Genomic DNA, 26438 nt, shown 5'->3' on the forward strand with positions numbered 1-26438 from the left:
TGAAACTGAGTTTATATACCTATATTCCAACTTTTTCCATAGCCAAGTTCTGACTTTTGCGGAATTGTGAACTTTTATTGTGGAATTGTGAATTGCGGAACTTTTAAACTGAGTTTATACACTTATATTCTGACTTTTTCGGAATTATGAGAAAAAAGTCGAAATTGTGAGTTTATATAGACTTTTTGGCGGCACTGTGAGATATAAACTCAGAATTGCAAGTAAAAAAGTCAAACTTGTTAGATGTAAATTCGCAATTACCTTTTGTTTTTATTCCGTGGCGGAGAGGAGCTTCCATACGTTTCTGCTTTAAACTGGTAGAAAGACGTGAAATGAAGCGTCTGTCTGTCTGTCTGTACATTCAGCTAAAAACATCCACATGACATCAGAACAGAAAGAGCAAAATTAACAATATACAAAAGCTTTTCCAACAACATCCACAAAAAAATAACCAATAAAGCTTTGAAACAGAAATGAAGCTTAAACATCATCATCATCAGCTATGAGCAGTACACGATCTGTGAAACTACCCACAATGCATCTGTCACTGACATCGGACAGACAGACAGACGGACGGATGGAATGAAGGAGGTGAACAAGAAACAGGAAAGAAAAGCAAAACAAACTCTGAAAGTGCAAAAATCACTTTGTGAGGAAACGAACGCTGCTGTTCTCTTGTTGCAACATAGAACGGTTTTAATAATAATAATAATCATTCTTTTTAATAATGTCATAACCATAAAACGTCTTTTACAGAAAACAAGAACAATAATGATCATAATTCCTACAGAACATTAGCCATAAAAATGCGTTAAAAATAAAAAAACAGAAGTGAAGAAAGAAGAGAGCGAATGAGAGTCAGCCGTCCCGGCGGAAGGGGTCGATCGTGACGTCACGGCCCGACCGGAATGATCCGCGACGCCCCGCCGCAGCACAGGCTTCACGTGAAATACTTTGGGTTTGTGGCGTTTGGTAATGACGTCTCTTCGTGTGTGTGTGTGTGTGTGTTTACATAAGACTCTGTGTAAGCCTCAGAGTGCGCGAGAGCGCTGCTATGGCGACGGTAAGAGGGCGTGGTCGGGTGGGGGAGGGGCGGATGATTATTGGGCTGCAGCAGACGGGCGGCACTCGCCCCAGCCAATCAGAGAGACTCCCGGGTCATGACGGCCAATGGCATCGAAGAGGAAGCCGAGTGCTCCGCCCCCTGCGTGCACGCCGCACCCACGGCACCCCGACAGACAGACGATGAGGATTTGGCATGACAGCACAACACAGCAGACGGATATGAGCTTTATACAGCAAATACACCCCTGAAACAGAGAAACACACGTGTTATTATAATCTATACTAAATATGATATTTTATATAAAAATATAAACAAATACTAAATGTATATTCAATTAAAATATAATGTTATATAAGGAAATTAGTATTTGACTAATATTATATACAGTGGTGTGAATAAGTGTTTGCCCCCTTCCTGATTTTCTATTTTTTCACATGTTTGTCACACTTTAATGTTTCAGATCATCAAACAAATTTAAATATGAATCAAAGATAACACAAGTAAACACAACATGCAGTTTTTAATTGAAAGTTTTTATTATGAAGGGAAAGCAAAATCCAAACCCACATGGCCCTGTGTGAAAAAGTGCTTGCCCCCTGAACCTAACACCTGGTTGGGCGACCCTTAGCAGCAACAACTGCAGTCAAGCATTTGCGATAACTTGCAGTGAGTCTGTTACAGCGCTGTGGAGGAGTTTTGGCCCACTCATCTTTGCAGAATTGTTGTAATTCAGCCACATTGGAGGGGTTGAGCATGAACCGCCTTTTTAAGGTCATGCCACAGCATCTCAATAGGATTGAGGTCAGGACTTTGGCTAGGCCACTCCAAAGTCTTCATTTTGTTTTTCTTTAGCCATTCAGAGGTGGACTTGCTGGTGTGTTTTGGATCATTGTCCTGCTGCAGAACGCAAGTTCACTTCAGCTTGAGGTCACGAACAGATGGACGGACATTGTCCTTCAGGATTTTTTGTTATGGTTCCATTTATCACAGCAAGTCTTCCAGGTCCTGAAGAAGCAAAACAGCCCCAGACCATCACACTACCACCACCATATTTTACTGTTGGTATGATGTTCTTTGTCTGAAATGATGTGTTACCTTTACACCAGACGTAATGGGACACACACCTTCCAAAAAGTTCAACTTTTGTCTCGTCAGTCCACAGAGTATTTTCCCAAAAGTCTTGGGGATCATCAAGATGTTTTCTGGCAAAACTGAGACGAGTCTTTATGTTCTTTTTGCTCAGCAGCGGTTTTCGTCCTGGAACTCTGCCATGCAGGCCATTTTTGCCCCGTCTCTTTCTTATGGTGGAGTCATGAACACTGACCTTAACTGAGGCAAGTGAGGCCTGCAGGTCTTTGGATGTTGTTGTGGGGTCTTTTGTGACCTCTTGGATGAGTCGTCGCTGCGCTCTTGGGCTAATTTTGGTCTGCCGGCCACTCCTGGGAAGGTTCACCACTGTTCCATGTTTTCGTCATTTGTGGATAATGGCTCTCACTGTGTCGTCTCACCGCTGGAGTCCCAAAGCTTTAGAAATCGCTTTATAACCTTTTCCAGACTGATAGATCTCAATTACTCTTTCTCATTTGTTCCTGAATTTCTTTGGATCTCAACATGATGTGTAGCTTTTGAGGATCTTTTGGTCTACTTCACTGTGTCAGGCAGGTCCTATTTAAGTGATTTCTTGATTGTGAACAGGTGTGGCAGTAATCAGGCTTGGGTGTGGCTAGAGAAACTGAACTCAGGTGTGATAAACCACAGTTAAAGGGTTAGTTCACCCAAAAAATGAAAATAATGTCATTAATTTAATTACTCACCCTCATGTCGTTCCACACCCGTAAGACCTTCGTTCATCTTCAGAACACAAATTAAGATATTTTTTGATGAAATCCGATGGCTCAGTGAGGCCTGAGCAATGACATTTCCTCTCTCAAGATCCATTAATGTACTAAAAACATATTTAAATCAGGTCATGTGAGTACAGTGGTTCAATATTAATATTATAAAGCCACGAGAATATTTTTGGAGCGCCAAAAAAACAAAACAAGGACTTATTTAGTGATGGCCGATTTCAAAACACTGCTTCAGGAAGCTTCAGAGCGTTATGAATCAGCGTGTCGAATCAGCGGTTCGGAGCGCCAAAGTCACGTGATTTCAGCAGTTTGACACGCGATCCGAATCATGATTCGACACAAAAGATTCATAACGCTCCGAAGCTTCCTGAAGCAGTGTTTTGAAATCGGCCATCACTAAATAAGTCCTTGTTTTGTTTTTTTGGCGCTCCAAAAATATTCTCGTGGCTTTATAATATTAATATTGAACCACTGTACTCACATGACCTGATTTAAATATGTTTTTAGTACATTAATGGATCTTGAGAGAGGAAATGTCATTGCTCAGGCCTCACTGAGCCATCGGATTTCATCAAAAATATCTTAATTTGTGTTCTGAAGATGAATGACGGTCTTACGGGTGTGGAACGACATGAGGGTGAGTAATTAATGACATTATTTTCATTTTTGGGTGAACTAACCCTTTAAATTATGTTTTAACAATCACTTTTTCACACCACTGTAAATATTTTTACTGCTAAACTAACATACAGTGAGTTATGTACAGAATTATAATGAAGCATAATCAACTATAAAATTAATGTAAATGCATACGTAATGTAAATGTTATAAAATAAAAGTTACCTAATGACAAAAAAAAAACAAAAAAAATCATTTAACCTCAGAACTGATGGAATATGGAACAAAAGTGTTAATCTGAGACGAGATGAAGAAATCTGCATCTGACCGACTGATTCATTTAAAGGGTTTGTGGCAAATAATCACTCACACACACACACACACACACACACACACACACACACACACACACACACACACACAGGTTTGTTTTTGTGTATTGTGGGGTCATTCCATAGGCGTAATGGTTTTTATACTGTACAAACCGTATTTTCTCTCCCCCTACACTACCCCTAACCCATCACAGGAAACTGTGCACACTTTTACTTTCTCACAAAAACTCATTCTGTGTGATTTAAAAGCCTTCTGAAAAGTGGAGACATGGGTAATGTCCTCATAAGTCACCTCTTCTTGTAATACCTATGTCATACCCATGTCATTATACACATTTGTGTCCTGATAGTTCACAAACACACACTCACTCACACACACACACTCACACACACACACACACACACACACACACTCACCTGTGTTCATTAGACCCCGGCCTGTTCCACACTGTACTGCAGGTCGGGGGTTTTGTAGCTTAGCAGCATGTCACTGGTGCAGGAGGACGGGTAACATGACGCGGGGTGAACATCCGCCTCCACGTCACACGCTAAACACACACACACAACCGTCATCATCATCATCAGTGAGCGAGTGAGTGTGTGTGTGCGTGCGTCACACACCTGACCCGTCCCTCTGCTGCAGCTGCTGGCTTCCTGTCAGAGACGACTGGCTGAGGATGTCCGACATGCGGGCGGAGCTTAGCGCCTTCCCAGCCAATAAGCTCATTCCAGACATCGGCTCCACCTGCTCCTACAAGAAGAGGAGGTCAAGAGGTCAGCGCGGGAGCTGCGCGCACACACACACACACACACACACACACACACACACACACACACGTACGTAGGCGTCGTCGCAGGTCTGGATGGTGTGATGTCGCTGTAATGATCCTCGCGTCCTGTAGGCGTCGCCCTGTGTGGCGCGTGAGCCGTAACCGTTATGATCTCCCTCCATCCCGCGACAGTCTGTGGCGTCACACGGTTCTGAGGCGACCAATGAAGAGCATTAGAGAGAGAAACTGAGAGAAGTGTGTGTGAATGAGCGGAGCGTCGCCTCACCTCTGCTCGCCGTGACGCCGCGCATGTAGGCGTGTCTATGTGTGGGGGAGGAGTAGGGCGGCGTGCTGCCGAGGGGCGGAGCCAGCAGCTCGTGTGCCTCTGCACAGGGGGCGGCGGCTTTGGCCAGCAGGCCCTCGTGATAGGCCGGCATCTCGTCCTCCTCCATGCTCTCTGAGTGAGGGGCGGAGCACTCGGGCGCCGTCCTGATTTGGAGCAGGTGATGGTAGTGCTGTGTGGGCGGGGCTTGCGGGGGGCCGGACTCTAAGCTCTCGGCGGCTTGGCCCAGTTGCTGTAGCAGCAGCATCTCTCCGTAGTCCTGTGGGTTGGTGGGCGTGGCTGTGGAGGGCGGGGCGGTGCGCGGGCTCTGCCGCTTGAGCAGCGCGGCGAGGTCTTGCGGGGGCAGGCGCGGGTCGGCGTGTCCCGTGAGCGAGTGCCGCGGCGAGAGGAGGCCCTGCAAGGGTGGGCGTGACGTGCTGCTGGGCCGGCCGGTACTCCAGCGGCGTGGGCGACAGCAGAGCTTGCTGCAGCGCAGACGGACTGCCGTAACCGACCGCGGCGCCCTGATAGCCCTCCAGCCCCGGCACCTTCAGAGACGCCCCCTGCAGGTAGGGGTTATAGGTGCCTATGACGCTGCTCATGCCGCCCTCGCCAAACAGGTGCGGGTTAAACTGCTCGTACGTGGAAGTGTGGAAGCGACTCAAACTGCGACTGCAACACAATCAGACAAAAAGACTTCGCATTAGCATAACCACACCCCAACTATTATGCGTGGGAGGATCTGACTCCGCCCCTTCTGACTAAAGTCAACATGAAACAATGACATTAATGTGATGTTTCAGAGCGAAACAGGAGATTCAATGACAAATTTGTGCTGAAAAACACCATGACTCACGATTCCGTACAGAAAATTCCTCGCAGCAAAAAAAACTTTTAGCTCCACCCACTCCCATGAAGCACTGCAAATGTTGTAATCGAGTTGGCCTCGCTACGCTGTCAAATATTTTAAAATACACCGATTAGGTGAAGTGATCGGTGTATATGCAGATTTTGCAAAGAACTTAAAACAGTTTCTATATAATCAGCCACTTTAAATGAATAGTGTTATATTTCTGCATTGCTTTTAATTCGATTATGTTGTTCGCAATGCTTCATGGGATTGTAGTTCTTTCCTTCATTAACGTTCACAGTCTTGTGTTATTTTCAAATGCTTTTTTGCTTCAAATAAATCTTTGTAATGATGTGATTTCTCCTCGTAGCTGGTTCGGTTCAAGACATTTCTGAAATCCCTATGGGAAAAAAAACTGTGTGGTCTAGGCATGTGACGGTATCAAATTTTCATGTTGCGATTAATTGCTGAAGCTTTTATCACGGTATACGGTATTATCACGATATTGAAATAAGTTGAAAAACAAAGTGTTGTCAGTACAACAGGTTTAAAAACTCTTTTTGTAATAACAAAAAGAACTCTGAATGTTTAAATACAATAATACAATACACCAAAAATATATAAAGTACAATTTTCAAACTTATTAAAGTGCAAAAGAATTAGGTTATAAAGAACAACAGGAAACACTTTACAAAAAGGTCTCATTATTTAATGCATTAACTAAGATTGAGCAACAGCTACATTTGTTACAGAAAGTATTATTTTTTTGTTAATGTTAGTTAAGAAATACAACTGATCATTGTTAGTTTAATCTCAGGTCCATTAAGTTCTGTTTATTTTAGTAATGTTATTAAACAGTAACTAAAAAAAATAACATTAACTAAGAATAATTAATGCTTTATAAGTATTTTTCATTGTCAGTTTGGTAATAATGAATTAACATGTTAACTAATGAAGCCGTATGTCTCAAAGATTTACTGAACAATAACAAATAATCAGAACATTTCTAATCATTAGGTCATGTTGTAGTCCAGATTAAAATATAAAAATGTTTAAGTATGAAAATAAATAGCCTATTAAATCTAAGTATTAAGTATTTGGTGCTGAGATAAACAAAACTGAGATTACAAAAATCTGAATGTCTGTTTGAAGCATTTTAAAAACTTTACTAGCAGTTGCACAGAGTGCTTTGTTTGCAGGTTTCCAGGGTAACCGCTGCATTTCTGCTGTTCCATCAGCGCCCTCTGCTGTCAGAGAGTGAACGTGCACTTTCATTCAGCTCGTCTCCTTCATAATTTCATGCATATTCATTATCGTGATATATTGCATTACCGAATATGGGCACGTGTCTAATGTGGTCTATTAAATTCTAACAAAAGACAATGAAGACAAACATGATATTTCTTCAGAATAACGTCACTGATGAACCTGTACAACATCGAGTCAATGATGATTTCATGTTGACTTTAAAATACACAAAACTGAACCGACTGCATCAGTGAATGTAGGTGATGCGGTTCATCTATGAGCAGCACTATTAATACTCATGTGACTAATCAACATCCAGTCTCACATCCACTGGAGGGCCAATAAATCCAGTGAACATGACACAGGAAACACATCTACTGCTAGCACTGACTCCACCAGCACGTCTCAAAGTACCTCAAACGGCCGGCCGTCAGTCGTCCCTCGACTGATATCGTCTGGGAGCGTCTCAATATTTACACAAATAATTTCCACAACAGTAATAAAACTCCAACAGATTCGTTAAAATAATCTAAACATGCTGAACAAACACTGATGCAAAAACATTAAAGCCATTTTTTAACAATCAAGAAGAAAAAGGACAAATAAATGAAATGAACACACAGATGACAGCGCGTGTTTCCGTGGCGCTCGCATCACCTGTGAGTTTCCGCGTTATCGGCGCTCAACTGCTTCCCCAGAACTCTGTGACACGGCGTCGCGAGGAAGGCCTGCCGCTGGGCTCCGCCCCCGAGCTCCACCTCCTGCACCTGAATGGTCACTTGCTGCTGCTGCTGCTGCGCTAATGCGCGGGCGGAGCCTGGCGGCGGAGGTTGCTGATTGGGCAGCGCCATGCGGGGGAGGCTGGTGGGGGGAGGGCTGGCGCTGGGAGACTGGTAGAGGGCGGAGCCATGCTGAAACTGAACCGCAGACGGCCCGCCTGTGGGAGGAGTTTAACACGTCAGCGTCACTATATAAATCACACAACACCGGCTGCTGATGAGTCACTGACCGTGCGCTTGCATCATCCCCTGACTCCCCGGCGGAGGACTCTGATTGGCTGGCCTGAAGAGATGGTTGTTAGGATGCGTAGGTGGAGGACTGGAGGGCTGAATACGCAACCTGAGAGAGAGAGAGAGAGAGAGAGAGAGAACGATGAAGATCTGACCATCTGTGTGTGTGTGTGTGTGTGTGTGTGAGTGAGTGTGTGTGTGTGTGTGTGTGTGAGTGAGTGTGTGTGTGTGTGTGTGTGTGTGTGTGAGTGAGTGTGTGTGTGTGTGTGTGTGTGTGTGTGTGAGTGAGTGAGTGTTCACCTCTGTAGCTGGTATGTAAGGTGACTGCTGGGCTGGTTTTCTCCATGTCCTAAAGACAGGGCCTGCAAACAGGAAGTCAACACGATTATATCGCTTTACAGTTACAGTCTGCAATGTGTGTGTGTGTGTGTGTGTGTTTAGCCACGAGAATATTTCTGGTGCGCCAAAAAAACAAAATAACGACTTATTTAGTGATGGCCGATTTCAAAACACTGCTTCAGGAAGCTTCGGAGCGTTATGAATCTTTTGTGTCGAATCATGATTCGGATCGCGTGTCAAACTGCTGAAATCACGTGACTTTGGCGCTCCGAACCGCTGATTCGACACGCTGATTCATTATGCTCCGATGCTTCCTGAAGCAGTGTTTTGAAATCGGCCATCACTAAATAAGTCGTTATTTTGTTTTTTTGGCGCACCAAAAATATTCTCGTGGCTTTATAATATTAATATTGAACCACTGTACTCACATGACCTGATTTAAATATGTTTTTATTGCATTAATGGATCTTGAGAGAGGAAATGTCATCTATGCAGGCCTCACTGAGCCATCGGATTTCATCAAAAATATCTTAATTTGTGTTCAGAAGATGAACGAAGGTCTTACGGGTGTGGAACGACATGAGGGTGAGTAATTAATGACATTATTTTCATTTTTGGGTGAACTAACCCTTTAATAATATGTGTTTCTCCTCTGGTTCATAACTCAACCACCTCTACCTCATCAGTCTATGGCAGAAACACAAGAGCAGTGTGTGCTTCTGAACTTCTGCAGGAAGTGAGTGTCAGACCTGTATTTGCTGGTGTAGGATCTGCTGTTCTTGCTGGTAGAGGACGTGCTGTTGCTGCGTGTGCTCCATCAGCCGCTCGTCCTGCGAAGCCGCGTACATCTTCTGAAGCTGCTCACACTCCTGCACACACACACACACACACACACTCGTGAGCCTCTGACGCTGCAGGTGTTGAGCACACGCGTGTGTTTGCGCTCCGTACCTGTTTGAGCTGTCGGATGAGGCTGTTGTTCTCCAGCTGGGTCTTGAACGCTTGTATGGTGGCGGCTCCATCAGAGAAACGTCTGACCGGAGAGAACCGCTCCATCGGCAGGTGAAGGGTGTTACAGTCTTTATACGACGACCTGAAACACACACAGCAAACGCTTTACGTTCATAAGACGCGTGAGCTCGAGCGGCGGTAACGGCTCCTGTACAGAAGCTTAAATCACACATCAAAACACCATTACAATCTGAATGTGCTGCTTCTGCTCCAGATAAAGGATTAGTCCACTTTCTAATTAACATTTCCTGATCATTTACTCTCCTCCATGTCATCCAAGATGTTCATGTCTTTCTTTCTTCAGTGGAAAAGAAATGAAGGTTTTTGAGGAAAACATTCCAGGATTTTTCTCCATATAGTGGACTTCACTGGGGTTCAACGGGTTGAAGGTCCAAATGTCAGTTTCAGTGCAGCTTCAAAGAGCTCTACATGATCCCAGACGAGGAATAAGAGTCTAATCTAGAGAAACCATCGGACATTTTCTAAAAAAATAATAAAAATGATATACTTTTGACCATAAATGCTCATCTTGAACTAGCTCTCTTCTTCTTCTCTATTTGAATTCCAGCAGTGTAGACACTGCTAAATGTATTACTGCCCTCCACAGGTCAAAGTTTGAACTAATTGTTATATACTTGCACTAGCATATTGTGTATGACAATTTAGTTCAAACTTTGACCTGTGGAGGGCAGTAATACACTTAGTTTTCCTCAAAAACCTTCATTTCTTTTCCACTGAAGAAAGAAAGACATGAACATCTTGGATGACATGAAGGAGAGTAAATTATCAGGAAATTTTAATTAGAAAGTGAACTAATCCTTTAAAGCACATGTTCTACAGTAACGTGATGTTGAGCGCTGTGATCTAATGTCATCTCTCCACAAGTGGCCATCATCATCATCATCATCATCATCATCATCATCATCATCAGTGATTGTGAACTCACGCAGAGGAACAGAAGATGAGTTCAGTGTTCAGACGGACCGTTACACAATGAACATCAACAACATTCACAAATGAGCCGCTAAGAAGGAAACACGTGTGTGACGCGACGGCAGTCGCTTCAGGGGTTTCATAACAACTTTACTTTTTTTAGAAGAGCATACTAACATTACCATTCCTGCACTACATAGTATGCATACTTTGTATCCCACAATGCATCTTTCATTTGCAGTGTGATGAGTAAAGCAGACTTGTGTCTATACTGCAGTCACTGTATTCCACTGACATTTTAAACCGAGGTCAAAGGTCAAACCTAAACTCATGAGGTCAGAGGTCACCGTGTGCTCAATCAGCTGACCACTGCGGAACAGAGCTGACGAGTGGAATGAAACACTTCTTCATGCTGATGGTGCAGTGGACTGACGCTTCTGTGTGCGTCCAGCAGGAGGCGCTGTGACCTCACTACACTTCCTCAGTAGACAGGAAGTCAGCAGGATCTGCTCTGATGTCATTTCTCTCAGGGTTTCTGAGCTCAGAGCAGCTTTTTCAATTACATCTGCATGTGACATCTATATTTACATTTACCATGATGAAAATTAAGGAAAAAATATGAGCCTCACAAAGAGTTTTTCTCTCCCAGAAGAAAGTGATTCTGAACTGAAACGAGTCGTCAGTAATTCAGTTTCACTTCATACTGAACCTATATAGGTTTGTACCTAATTTGCATAATGTCAGCCCATTGGCTGCCTGTGAACAGCGTCTCTTTGCCCCGCCCTCAATCACTGTAGGTGTATCCGAGACTGGAAGAGTTTGGTTCATGTTGTTCATGTCGAGAAGACGCCATTTTCTGCTGCCAAAGCAAATCCACTTTAGATTGATACGATAAAACCGACACCATCGTTACTGTTCGTATCACTGTGCTGAGATTCAGATATGCTAATGAGAGTTTGGTTTCCGACCAATCACAGCACACTGGGCCATCTGACCAATCAGGGCAGGGCAGCTCTCAGAAAGGCGGGGTTTAGAGAGACCGAATCCTTGATTGAACTCTTTCAGACACTGAGAGAAGAGAGCTGATGCTGCAGTGGATATTATGAGAGAATTAAAGTGTTTTTGACCTTGGATGAATGTGAACCTGTTACTGGAGACTCCCAAAACAACATTAGGAACATTTAAAATAGAATAATAGGGGCACTAAATTAATTCATGATATAGTAATATAATAAAAAGTATGAATCAATTTGACGTTGAAATCTGTGCTAATTTGCAGTGTCCAGTGTTTGAGACTGTCAGTTCAGATAACAACAGAAAACACTGATCAACTCCAGTGTGTGTGTGTGTGTGTGTGTGTGTGTGTGTGTGTGTGTGTGTGTGTGTGTGTGTGTGTGTGTGCCCTCACCGGCAGTGTTGTTCGGGGGTCCAGCCCCTCTGCCGGGCTCTCTGTGTGTCTGCCGAGAGCTCGCTGGTCATGTGACAGGGACCCGTGCCGTGTGTTGTGTGCCGCTTGGAACTGTTCGCCAGATACCTGGACCACAGGAAGCAGCACGGATCAGCGCTCTGATTGGCTGCCTCCAGCCTCTGGAGGGCCACACATCCAATCGGCACACAGAATCAGAGCGGCTCCGTTCGGCCTTTTTGCCGGTCATTTTTGCAAAGCGATTAGACAAAAGCAAAGCCACAGAAAGGGAAATTTGCCGTCGTTTGGCACAAGAGGTCAGAGGTCACTTTAGTTAGCACTATAGAGTCGGTTTAGAAAGTGATGCTGATGGACAGACAGAAAGAAAGAGAGAGACTAGAGCTCGAAGCAGCACTGCAGTCTGTAGTCTGAAAGAGTCCCGCGGCTCCCAGCGCAGAAGCTCACACACACACACACACACACACACACACACACACACACACACACACACCACCACCAGAGCATGACACGCTCCAACACGCTCCTCAAACACCTGTGTGCTGCTGAGCAGGAGTGTGTGTTGGAGTCGGATCAGGAAACACAAGCGACTGCATGCAAACACACCGCCGTACCTCTGAACGGCCTCCGGATCCGGTTCAGCGTCAGATCCCTCCTCATCCACCGGAGCCACGGCGGGAATCGGATGCTGAGAAACACACACAGACACACGTCAGAACACAACGTCCTCTGGTCTCAGATGAACAGTGGCTGGTAACGTCACTGTACTGATGAGCGTCATTTATGATCACAGAATGTGATTCTAGAGCGCAGCTGTGAGAAGCACAAGGGATTGTGGGATCTCACCGGGCTGGTGACCAGCGGCGACTGACCGCGCGGCCTCTTCAACAGCTGCTGCGCGTGAAGCTGAATGTTGGCTCCGCCGTCGGACGCCCGGCGGCCCAGAGGACCCATGCCGTTCAGCAGCTGAAGGGTCGGAGGCTGCAGCAGAGACTGCTCCTGCTCACACACAGATGAACATGACATCAGCCGCTGTCAGCATCGCTGGAGTTACCCGAGAGCGTGTGAGTGTGAGTGTTGTACCTTGTACTCTAGCTGCTGTGTGGGCTGCATGTTCTGAGTGGGCATCAGATGCATCTGCGCCATGGTGGGTACCAGCGGAGGGAAGGGCGGCTGAGGGGCCACACGCGGAAACCCAGGGGCCAGTTTCTGAAGATCCTCCTGAATCTCGGCCCTGAGAAACCCACACACATACAACATCGGTAAAGTGGGAGGGACTTTAATTGGGTTGAAGGGGTTTAGAGTGAACTGGGAGGGACTTTAGTAAGGTGGGAGGGGTTTGATTGAACTGGGAGGGACTTTAGTAAGGTGGGAGGGGTTTGATTGAACTGGGAGGGACTTTAGTAAGGTGGGAGGGGTTTAGATTGAACTGGGAGGGACTTAGGTAAAGTGGGAGGGGTTTTGATTGAACTGGGAGGGACTTTAGTAAGGTGGGAGGGGTTTGATTGAACTGGGAGGGACTTTAGTAAGGTGGGAGGGGTTTGATTGAACTGGGAGGGACTTTAGTAAGGTGGGAGGGGTTTGATTGAACTGGGAGGGACTTTAGTAAGGTGGGAGGGGTTTAGATTGAACTGGGAGGGACTTAGGTAAGTGGGAGGGGTTTTGATTGAACTGGGAGGGACTTTAGTAAGGTGGGAGGGGTTTGATTGAACTGGGAGGGACTTTAGTAAGGTGGGAGGGGTTTGATTGAACTGGGAGGGACTTTAGTAAGGTGGGAGGGGTTTAGATTGAACTGGGAGGGACTTTAGTAAGGTGGGAGGGGTTTGATTGAACTGGGAGGGACTTTAAATAGATGAGGGGTTTAGCATGAACTGGGAGGGACTTAGGTAAAGTGGGAGGGGTTTTGATTGAACTGGGAGGGACTTTAGTAAGGTGGGAGGGGTTTGATTGAACTGGGAGGGACTTTACTAAGGTGGGAGGGGTTTTGATTGAACTGGGAGGGACTTTAAATAGATGAGAGGGGTTTAGAGTGAACTGTGAAGGGACTTTAAGGTGGAAGGAGTTTAGCGTGAACTGGGAAGGACTTTACTAAGGTGGGAGGGGTTTAGAGTGAATCAGGAGGGACTTCAAATGGATTTGAGGGGTTTAGAGTAAACTGGGATTTAAGGATTTAAGTTATGTGGAACGGGTTTAGATTGTACTGGGAGGGACTTTAGTAAGGTGGGAGGGGTTTAGATTGAACTGGGAGGGACTTTAGTAAGGTGGGAGGGGTTTGATTGAACTGGGAGGGACTTTAGTAAGGTGGGAGGGGTTTGATTGAACTGGGAGGGACTTTAGTAAGGTGGGAGGGGTTTAGATTGAACTGGGAGGGACTTAGGTAAAGTGGGAGGGGTTTTGATTGAACTGGGAGGGACTTTAGTAAGGTGGGAGGGGTTTGATTGAACTGGGAGGGACTTTAGTAAGGTGGGAGGGGTTTGATTGAACTGGGAGGGACTTTAGTAAGGTGGGAGGGGTTTAGATTGAACTGGGAGGGACTTTAGTAAGGTGGGAGGGGTTTGATTGAACTGGGAGGGACTTTAGTAAGGTGGGAGGGGTTTGATTGAACTGGGAGGGACTTTAGTAAGGTGGGAGGGGTTTAGATTGAACTGGGAGGGACTTAGGTAAAGTGGGAGGGGTTTTGATTGAACTGGGAGGGACTTTAGTAAGGTGGGAGGGGTTTGATTGAACTGGGAGGGACTTTAGTAAGGTGGGAGGGGTTTGATTGAACTGGGAGGGACTTTAGTAAGGTGGGAGGGGTTTAGATTGAACTGGGAGGGACTTTAGTAAGGTGGGAGGGGTTTGATTGAACTGGGAGGGACTTTAAATAGATGAGGGGTTTAGCATGAACTGGGAGGGACTTAGGTAAAGTGGGAGGGGTTTTGATTGAACTGGGAGGGACTTTAGTAAGGTGGGAGGGGTTTGATTGAACTGGGAGGGACTTTACTAAGGTGGGAGGGGTTTTGATTGAACTGGGAGGGACTTTAAATAGATGAGAGGGGTTTAGAGTGAACTGTGAAGGGACTTTAAGGTGGAAGGAGTTTAGCGTGAACTGGGAAGGACTTTACTAAGGTGGGAGGGGTTTAGAGTGAATCAGGAGGGACTTCAAATGGATTTGAGGGGTTTAGAGTAAACTGGGATTTAAGGATTTAAGTTATGTGGAACGGGTTTAGATTGTACTGGGAGGGACTTTAGTAAAGTGGGAGGGGTTGTGGTGAAGTAGGAGGGACTTTAGTAAGGTGGGAGAGGGTTAGAGTAAACTGGGAATAGCTTAAGTTAGGTGGAAGGGGCTTGTTAGGCCATGACTCCAGCAGGAGGTACATACAACAAATATAGACAGGAAAAAACAGAAGCATTGTCTGGGATGTGCGGTACCTGGGGTCGGGAACGCCTACAGTGTGGCGTCTCATGGACAGGTATCGGGCCATCGCCTCTGGACTGGGCTCTTCTCCCTCATCACTGTCCAGAGCCATCGGCCCATCCGTCTGAAACACACACACGGGTCATCAACTGTAAGTCAGTCCACACTGCTTTATTCTGAGAGCAGAGGAATGAAAGCAGTGTCCCGCTCACCTCAACGATCTGATTCTCGGGGTTTATGAGCTGGACCTGCGGTACCGTCATACTGACGGCATTACTCTGATCCTGCGGGACAGACACACAAACACAGACGAAGCAGATCAACCATCAATAGTCTGGGTGCTCTGACTGAAAACAATCCCTTTTGTAAGTGATTTCAGAGCAAATACAGAAAGATAACTCTCAGAAGGTTGAGAAATACTGAGATGAAATTTAACAATATCACATAACTACAATCCCTCTCAACTCCACAATTCCCTTCCAAAGCCTTTAAAACCGTTAATTCTCCAGAAGCACAGGACGCTCTGCTTTCATACACTATGCAAATGAGGCACTCTGAAGCTCATGCATATTCCCCTCATCAGGCATCAAAGGTTGCTAACGGTAACGGCACACACCTGCAGCGGGTAGAGGGGGCGGGGCGTGGGCGGAGCCATGCACAGGTTCTTGTGCCGCTTCAGCTTGTCAGACAGCAGACTGTAGGTGGCGCTGTAGTGATCATACGCGTCCGTGTGCAGAGACTGTGATCGACATGCAATCAAATGAATGTTTCAGAAGAGCTCATGTGAATGACAGAGACATGGCGCAAGTGTGTGTGTGTGTGTGTGTGTGTGTGTGCGTGTTACCTGTAAGGTCCTCTCACGGTCAAAGCCCATATCTGACATGGCCATTAACACCTGCTCATTAATTAACTCTGTTTCTCTTTCCACCTTCACCTGCTCACATTCTGCTATCAGCTACAGACAGAGAAATTAACAATGTTTCTACACATCATAAGGCATGACATTTAGTTTAAGGCATAATACAGCTTAACTGCTAACACATTTTGACCATCGTGTGTGTGTGTGTGTGTGTGTGTGAGACTGACTCTGTCAAACTCTGGATCTGGGTCTCCTTGTCTCATCCACTTGTTCTTGCAGATCTGCTCCATTGAAAGCCGTCGACTGGGTTCCAGAATCAACATGTGTCTGATCAGATACTCACAGTCTGAAACACACACATACAGGTCTGTCAGCCGTGTGTCGTGGCTCGTGGGTGTGGGTGTGTGTGTGTATGAGTGTGTGTGTGTGTGTGAGTGTGTGTGTGTACCTGTGGACATAAAGAATGGGATCCGGAATTTCCCGCTGAGGACACGAGCGCGGAGGTTCTGTAAAGTGCTTCCATCGAACGGTAATGCGCCACAGACCAGGACATACAACACCACACCCAGACTCTACAGAGAGAGAGAGGAGGCACGCTTGCACCAAAAAATGCTACATGGCTAACGTTTTATAAACTATTAAGACTAGTTATGTGTTTGTGAGGTCAGAGACAGATGCTGGTTTTACCCATATGTCCACTTTCGGTCCATCATACTCTTTTCCCTCGAACAGTTCGGGCGCAGCGTACGGAGGACTGCCACACCACGTCTTCAGCAGCTGCCCTCGAGAAAACAGATTACTGAAGCCGAAATCTGGAGGACAGAGAGACAGACGGGTCAAACACACTCCATAAACACACAGACAGACACACACTTACACTTACTCACCAACTCACTGATTCACTCGCTCACCGACTCACTGATTCACTCGCTCACCGACTCACTGATTCACTCGCTCACCGACTCACTGACTCACTCGCTCACTGACTCACTGACTCACTCACTCACCAACTCACTGATTCACTCATTCACCAACTCAATGATTCACTCGCTCACCGACTCACTGATTCACTCGCTCACCGACTCACTCACTCACCAACTCACTGATTCACTCATTCACCAACTCAATGATTCACTCGCTCACCGACTCACGCGCTCATTCACACACGCTCACTCACCGATTCACTAACCCACCTAACGACCGACTCGCTCACCGATTCACTCACCCACCCACCGACTCACTCATGCACGGACTTACTCACTCACCGATTCACCGACTCACTCACCGATTCACCGACTCACTCACCGATTCACCGACTCACTCACCGATTCACCGACTCGCTCACCGATTCACCGACTCGCTCACCGATTCACCGACTCGCTCACCGATTCACCGACTCGCTCACCGATTCACCGACTCACTCACCGATTCACGCACCGATTCACCGACTCACGCACCGATTCACCGACTCACGCACCGATTCACCGACTCACGCACAGATTCACCGACTCACGCACAGATTCACCGACTCACGCACAGATTCACCGACTCACGCACAGATTCACCGACTCACGCACAGATTCACCGACTCACGCACAGATTCACCGACTCACGCACAGATTCACCGACTCACGCACACACCGACTCACTCACAGATTCACCGACTCACTGATTCACTCACCCACGCACACTCACCGATTCACTCACTGATTCACCGACTCACATACTCACTCATTACCTCACTGATTCACTCACCCACGCACACACTCACTCACTCACTGATTCACCGACTCACGCACCCACTGACTCACATACTCACTCATTACCTCACTGATTCACTCACTCACCCACGCATGCACTCACTCAGTCACTGATTCACCGACTTACTGATTCACTCACTCACTGGACTCACTCCCTCACCTGCGATCTTGATGTTCAGGTTGTGGTCCAGCAGCAGGTTTTCTGCTTTCAGGTCTCTGTGGACGATGTTCCTACAGTGGCAGAAATAAACCGCCGCTACGATCTGCTTGAACTTCCGCCGAGCGTCTTTCTCCGCCATCCGTCCGTGAGCCACCAGATGATCTGAGAAACACCAAGGAGAATCTATCGTTTGTTTGGTCGTGAAGTGTGCATCATTGATTCTGTTATTTTCCTGTTTATCACTGTGAAGCTGCTTTGAAACAATCTGTATTGTATAAAGCGCTATAGAGAGGCATGAGACTACAACCATTCCAAAGCATTCACGAACTACAACATTTGAGTTCGTATAGGTCATTTTCATGTCTATGTTCAAAAAGAGGGGAGAAAGTTCATGAACAGGACAAGATACAGAATAAATCAATGAATAAATCTGATCATTTTGTGATTCAAAGGATTCGAATCAGCAAAGAATCAAACGATGGATTCACTCACCGAAGATCTCTCCTCCGCTGGCATATTCGGTCACCAAATAGATCAATCGCTCTGTCTCCATCACCTGCCAAACACACACACACACAATGAGCACCAATCGCATTCAACCAAACACAAACCAACAGAAGATTTAACCAATCAGCTGCGAGCGTGAGGAGGGAGGCGGGACCTGGTACAGTCGAATGATGTGAGGGTGCCGCAGCATCTTCATGATCTGAACCTCCCGAAAGATCTTCTTCAGATTCTCATCGTCCAGCTGAGTCTTATCAACGATCTTTATCGCGACCTGAGAGACACAGATGAGCATCATTAGTGTTCATACTAACACAGTTCATTAGCAGAAATAGTGTGCGTGTTTCAGATGTGTTTGATCAGATCTGATTGTGTTTTGTGTGAGAGACAGTAAATCAGACGGAGCAGTTCCAGTAACAGGTTGTGTGTATTTAAAGCATCGCTTCTATTAATATCTCTGGATCCGCTCCAGCTACAGTGATGCAATCAGACTCCAGCTGACCCTGTGTGGACTCAACAACATCTGGACACACACACACACACACACACACACACACACACACACACTTGGAGAACGGCAAGTTCTTGCTCATGCAAATGGGTCCAAAATGAGGAAACCAGCAGCAGCAACACAAAACAATCACCACACACACACACACACACACACACAGATGATCTAACAGAGAGAACGACAGTGTGTGTGTGTGTGTGTGTGTCTGACAGTAATTCAACAAACACAACCTTATTGTATAGTGTTACATACTAATCCTTGAACATCCTTGAACAGATCAATTTCTCACACCACATTGGACATTAACCAAAGAAGGGAACGAGTGATCAAAACAGTGGAAAACGGTGCATTAATTGGCACAGCAGAGCAGCTTGTGAGTGTTACACACACACACACACACACACTCGATATGCAAAAACACTCATAAAGCACTGAACTGACACACACACACAGAAGCATGTGCATGGACAGGAAGAGCAGCAACATGATTCAGCATGCAGCACACAGGGATTATTGCTATGGCAACAGTGTGTGTTGTGCTGAGTAAGCGACTGTATCCACACACACACACACACACACACACACACTGGAGCGTCTCTGACATCAGTCTGCACTGGAGATGACGTGACGTCAGGCTGAGGCTGCTGAAGCAAGAAGGACGCCACACACTCAACTAGGGATGTCAAGTTACATCAATTCCCATAATCAATGGTTGTTTAAATTACTGATCAATTAATCAATAACCTCTTAAAGAAAGAAAATGTGATGTGTAAAATCATCATACATTAACAGATAGACTTGTGCCATATATCGTTGAAAGGTCTAGCAGAATACAAGCATGTCTGCTTCAGTTAGAGTCAAACTATGCCAAGTATTTGTATGAAAAAGCGTTGATGACGCTCATGTAAACAGCATACAGATGAGGCTTTTGTGCCATGTGTTTGATTGTAACTTCTCAAAACATTAGTAAACCATAGTAGATGACATATCTTCAGAGCAGGTGGTCTGGAACGAGCCCAAACTCAACACAAGTAGATCACGAAGTGACATTGACATGCTGCTTCGCTCAAGCAATGGGACTGCCGGGATCATTGATGTTTTCCAATCAGTTGAAAGTTCAACCAATGGAAACAGGATCTTGGGTATAGTGGGAAGGGGTGATGTGTAGAGACCAATCAGACACTGTTTTACAGCTGGAGTGTGCTTGGATTGGATCAATCGCTCAGATTGATTTATTGTATGCCACAGAATATGAGCCACAACTGAAACGGCTGAAGATCATCACTTATTCACCAGGATATTATTACTTCTATGTACTTTTATTGTGGTGTTTACACAAGTAGTTACATTCAGTAAAATCACTTGTTTGGAGGGTTTTTTGAGAGAATTAAGACATTATTTTCCCCTGTGTGTTTTTCCGCATGTACCTCAAAACTACACAATCTAATGAAGACCTTGCTTAATTGACCATCGATAAGTTTCATAGATTAAATTCTTATTGACAATGAATCAATCGTCGATTAACTGTTAGCACACACTCCTGTTCAGACAGCAGAACGAAAGATTCTCGCTGTCGCTGAATCAACTCATCATGAAGCCGTTCTGACGTTTCTAACAACGACAGTGAGAAACACTGATGGATGAACATCAGGAAACCCATGACAGGATCATTTCAGCCTAAAATCAAGATACAAACTTCAAATCCCATGACTGAAAAGCAAAAAAACAAGTTCTTTATTGTCATTCTACACAAGAACATCTACTGACCCAAAATCTCATTCTCAAAGGATTAGTTCACTTCAGAATTAACATTTCCTGATAATTTAATCATCCACATGTCATCTAAGATGTTCATGTCTTTCCTTCTGCAGTGGAAAAGAAATGAAGGTTTTTGAGGAAATATAGTGGACTTCACTGGGGTTCAACGGGTTGAAGGTCCAAATGTCAGTTTCAGTGCAGCTTCAAAGAGCTCTACATGATCCCAGACGAGGAATAAGAGTCTAATCTAGAGAAACCATCAAAATTATGTACTTTTTAACCACAAATGCTCGTCTTGCACTGCTCTGTGACGCTCCACGCATGACGTAATCATGTTGGAAAGGTCACGCGTGACATAGAAGTACCGCGGTAGAGCGAAAAACGTCATTTTGTAATGCGTGGTGGATCACATTTGTGGTTAAAAAGTATATAATGTTTATTTTTTTTAGAAAATGTCCGATGGTTTCTCTAGATAAGACTCTTATTCCTCTGAAACTGACATTTGGACCTTCAACCCGTTGAACCCCAGTGAAGTCCACTATATGGAGAAAAATCCTGGGAGTGAACTAATCCTTTAATGTATCATAATATATTAGTAAACTCTTAGAAGACTGGAGTAATGATGCTGAAAATACTGCTTTTATCACAGGAATAAATATATTCACATAGAAAACAGCTGTTTTAAACTTCAATAATAATAATTCACAATTTTTACTGTATTTTTGATCAAATAACAGCAGGTTTGATGAGCAGAAGAGACTCAAAAACATTATAAAAACTCTTACTGAGCTCAAACTTTTGAACGATAGTGTACATGACGCAGCTGATCCACACACAGATAATACTTTGGTATTAATTTTCTCTTTCAAAAACATTAACGCATCTCAGCGACCCCAAACATCTGACCGTCAGTGTTTTTACTGTGAATTACAGATCCTGTGTGAAAGTGATGAAAACAATCAGCATCAGGAATCATGAGAATCACACAAATGTCTGGATGCATCACAGTAATGAGAAGGAGATTCGTTTTGCATTACGCTAATGAAATATTGGAGGAAAATGCGTAAAGTGTCATGAGAGTAATTGAATATAATTTCATGTTTTTTCCTTTCTTTAGCTCTGAAATATGAGCTGCTCGTGTTCATAATCATAAAAAGTGCTTGGACTGACCAGTGAGATTCATCAGAACAAAAATCATGACGAAAGAACTGAGCATCATCCGCACAAACAGCTGAGGAAACATGACATCACTCTCGAACGAACACCACCTGCTATCTGACATCACACACAGACGGAGACAGAGAGACAGGCATTCAGATCAGAGCAAGTCTTAGCTTGTTAATTGGCTTATGAAGCTGAACATGTCACTGCTGAACACACACAAACACTGGAGGAGACGCGACTCTCAGAACAACGTCTGCCGCGCAAAACCACCAACCAGGTCACTTCTGGTTTACGTGACATCTAGGGCAGTCGACCTGAGATCTGCAGAGCTGGACACTGACACGTGATTTCAGTTCATTCAGATCTATCAGTCACAGTACATGTTCATGTTTCTGAGAGTAAACAATCTCTCTGAACTGAAGCTGTGATATTACAGGCCACAGGTTTTAATATATCAACTTTTACACGATATAATTATGTTTCTACTCCAATTTGTTTTAATAAAATTTAAATTGTGGCTGTAATAATGACGGATTTATTCAAACTTGCATTAAATATTGAGAAGTACAAATATAATGAATATGTAATCTAGTGCATATATTCTCTCTGACTATGGCTCTTGTGTCATGTGACGCTGTTCTCAAGCCGTTTTATTGACGTCTTTCTGTGGATGAAACACTGATTGATCGCCGACATTAGACATGATTCATTTCAGTAAGTATCTTCTGATGTTCATTCATGTTTATTTCATGCTATAACTAGTAGTAAAGCGGAAGAGATGATCGCTTCACGAGACACAAAAACACATTTATTGACTGAATTTAGTGAGGATTTGAAAGCTGAGACTCTGTTTCATATCCGAAGAATGCAAATCAGTCTGATCGAGCTCGAAAGATCTTTCTATTTTCGAGATCATCACGTGTTCGTGCTTTAGTGATGAGCGAACGGAAAACGTCCAAATGTAAATATAAAGTGGACTCATCACAATAATCATTCACTTTAACTACATGAAACACTGTCGATGAAGGGTTAACACAGGGCAGCATCAATCCAAATAACAACAAGATCACAATTCGGTGAGATTTTATACAGCGCTATATTCAGATCGACAATTTATAATGCATTTATAATGGTGTTTTTCAGATATCGTTCGTAAACAGCAATAAAGTCATTATGAAACACAGATCTCAGCTTGTGTTGGACGTGCAGCGACACTAACCTTTAATAGTTTGAGGTCAGTCAGATTTTATTACATTTTATTCATTAAGGACGCATTAAATAGGACAAAAGTGACAGTAAAGACATTTATAATGTCAAATAAATGCTTTCTTTTGAACTTTCTGTTCATCAAGGAATCCTGAAAAATAAAATATATCAGTTTTCAACATTAATAATAATAATCATAAATGTTTCTTGAGCATCAAATCATCATATCAGAATGATTTCTGAAGGATCATGTGACACTGAAGACTGGAGTAATGATGCTGAAAATTCAGCTTTGATCACAGGAATAAATTACACTTTACTATATATTCACAGAGAAAAGATTTTAAATCATTTTTACTGTATTTTGTAGGTTTGATGAGCAGAAGAGACTCAAAAACATTATAAAAACTCTTACTGAGCTCAAACTTTTGAACGATAGCGCACATGACGCAGCTGATCCACACACAGATAATACTTTGGTATTAATTTTATGAACTGGAATGAATAATCACAACATTTGTCGTCATAATTGTGCAGCTCTGCTCCAACACTAATGAAGTCTAAAATAAACTCAAAACACAATTTTTTTGTGCATTTGTTAGCATTAGTGAACTACATTATTGTGTCCAAATATTTCAATTGTAATGTTTTTCAGAAAAGCGTGTGTGTTGCAGAAACCGTGTGAATCTGCATTCACAGCTGAAGTGAAGTAGGAAACGGTTCTCAAACACATCATGACGACGCTCGCCCTGCTGACAATGAATCGCACTCTGAACCGAGAGCAAAGTCACGTGTGACACGTATGAGAGCGCTCATATCTCACGCACAGAGAGGTTTAATCACACCGACTACGAAACACAGTAAATCAGGGATCTGTTCAGCTGTTCCAGGTGTATGAGAGAGAACATCCAGTGCGGCACACGCACGATCCCAGCCATCACCGCTATCAGCCGACAGAACCAGCAGATACCGGCAGACATGTATGAGTTTAGCAGATGAAACAAATACAGCAGACTCCTGAAGGTGAGCGCGTCACAGTCTGTTTCTGATGACGTGCGGTCGCTCCGTCAGTGGAGCATTACAGCAGCTAAGATGGGTTAAAACTGAGGGAATCCTCGCGCTGACCTGCGGTGATCCCGGGAAAACCAGGACACACACACACACACACACACACACACACCTACACAGATGAACAAAGATCAACACTGAACACACAATCCTGCGTGATGCTGCCTGAACTCACACACATCATCAATAATCACGCTTCAGACGCACTGCAGAACACACATGACCCGTCTGATCATTACATCACGTCTTCCCTCTCTCTGTCCGTCTATTAGGGCTGTAATTAACATGAAATCACAGTCGTTGATTATCTGAATGCGCAGCTCCTCAGTGAAGCGCGTCTCTGTGATCATCAGTAACGCCGCCGCGAGTTTGAGTCGCTCATCTCTCCACACATGAGAATGTTTTTACTCCAAACTCGAGTGTTTGGAAACATCCGTCTGTGAGATGATGATATTTCACAGTATTCTATACAGCGATGAAGGTTATGTTGATTATAAACATGCGTTATTATCATGGAAACACCTGAGAGGGTATTCAGATCAACCATATATCGTGTGTTTATTAGTCAAGCGTTTCAGTCTGTTTGTTAAGCTACAGCGAGTGATAGTGTGATGTCCGTAGGGATTTCCTGGAATGACGTGCAGTTATATCGTACTTCTGCGGGAGTTTCTGCGTGAGAGCGCCCTCTGGCTTTCCGACGGTGCAGCGTTTACTGCTGATCACAGAGCCGTGCTTCACTGAGAAGCTGCGCATAAACATAATATAATCACAGCCCTACTGTCTATCCTTCTCTCTAACTGTCTATCCCACTATCTGCCCCTATATTCCTCTATCTGCCCCAATATCCCTCTATCTGCCTGTCTATCCCTCTATATGCTCCTATATCCCTTTATGTGCCTGTCTATCCCTCTATATGCTCGTCTATCCCGCTATATACGCGTCTATCCCTCTATATGCTCCTATATCCCTCTATATACCCGTATATCCCTCTATATGCTCCTATATCCCTCTATGTGCCCGTCTATCCCGCTATATACGCGTCTATCCCTCTATATGCTCCTATATCCCTCTATAAACCCGTCTATCCCTCTATCTGCCTGTATATCCCTCTATATACCCGTCTATCCCTCTATATGCCTGTATATCCTTCTCAATTAATTTCAAATTGTGTTTTATTGGCATGACAACTGTTACAATGTACTGCCAAAGCAATTATAATGTTCTCTCTGACTCTCTAACCCCGTTTCTTCATTTCTATCCCTCTATCTGTCTGTCTATCCCTCTCTCCTCCCACAACAGCATCACTGCTGCAATAAGACAACATGGATTACTGTTAACCAACCCACATTTACACACACACACACACACACACACAGACAGAGACATCTACACACTCTCATACACACACAAAACAATTCAGATATACACACACACACAATCATACAGACCACATATACGCAATCTACACACATCAACATACACATATACAATCCATACGCAACACACACACACACACACACATCTACACACGAACCCCACACAATTTTCACAGACGCGCGCACGCGCGCGCGAGAGAGAGCGAGCGCAGGCCGCATCACTGTATATATGTGTGTGTGGTCGGTGTCTCCGCTGGTCAGCGCGCGGATCTGCCCCGGGGCATCTGCCGGGGTAAAGTGTGTCCTACCTTCGCTTTGGTGATCATGTGCGTGGCGAGTTTGACCACAGCGAAATTGCCCTTCCCGATGGTCCGCTCCATCTCATAGTAGCCGACGCGCACGGGGGGCGGGCGACCGACGCCCGCGGCGGCGGCTCGGTTCGCGTTCGGGTGGTGTATGGAGGCGGCGGGCTGCGCTCGCTCGCGGTTCGGGTGCGGAATCCCGGCGGCGGCGGCAGCCCCGCTCGACACGGCCGCCATCTTCTGCCCTCTCTGCGGGAACAACAAGCGAGGACGCGCAGCGCGCTCTCCGGACACGCCCCCGCCGTGCGTCAGGACGCGAGCGCCGCCCCTTTGCGCAGCGCCCTCTCATGGATGTCGCCGTGGCAACCGATAGCGTAACTATGACTTCATTGCCTGCGCGAGCGCATGTCTCGGTCGCCAAGGCGACGGGACGTGCGCGCGCCTGCGCGTGTGTGTTTGTTATATTCCTCAGATCTGCTCGAATGCGCTGAGGAAACTGTTGCCATGACAACAAGAGGTTCCCTGCATAACCCCCCTTCTTCCAACCGGAAACGCGCTCGGAGACAGGAATGTGGGAACCGTGAATGCGCAACTCCTTGTG

The 26438-nt window shown here is 45.0% G+C and overlaps 1 protein-coding gene across 1 annotated transcript; it reads right to left on the bottom strand.

The window, feature by feature from the left end:
* Window positions 1-247: 247 nt before the first annotated feature.
* Window positions 248-26201, bottom strand: sik3 (SIK family kinase 3). Its single transcript, XM_048160895.1, is given in 26 exon segments — window positions 248-1310; window positions 4284-4414; window positions 4488-4617; window positions 4708-4847; window positions 4923-5379; window positions 5381-5630; window positions 7714-7993; window positions 8066-8175; window positions 8367-8428; window positions 9155-9274; window positions 9357-9498; window positions 11758-11883; window positions 12387-12460; window positions 12619-12771; window positions 12856-13006; window positions 15184-15293; window positions 15382-15453; window positions 15786-15908; window positions 16014-16124; window positions 16256-16374; window positions 16477-16600; window positions 16716-16840; window positions 17949-18110; window positions 18441-18504; window positions 18610-18726; window positions 25844-26201. Coding segments are annotated over 25 exon segments (3675 nt in total). The 5' UTR covers window positions 26075-26201; the 3' UTR covers window positions 248-1310; window positions 4284-4292.
* Window positions 26202-26438: the final 237 nt, after the last annotated feature.

Source organism: Megalobrama amblycephala, linkage group LG16, assembly GCF_018812025.1.
Source record: "Megalobrama amblycephala isolate DHTTF-2021 linkage group LG16, ASM1881202v1, whole genome shotgun sequence".
Taxonomy (NCBI): domain Eukaryota; kingdom Metazoa; phylum Chordata; class Actinopteri; order Cypriniformes; family Xenocyprididae; genus Megalobrama; species Megalobrama amblycephala.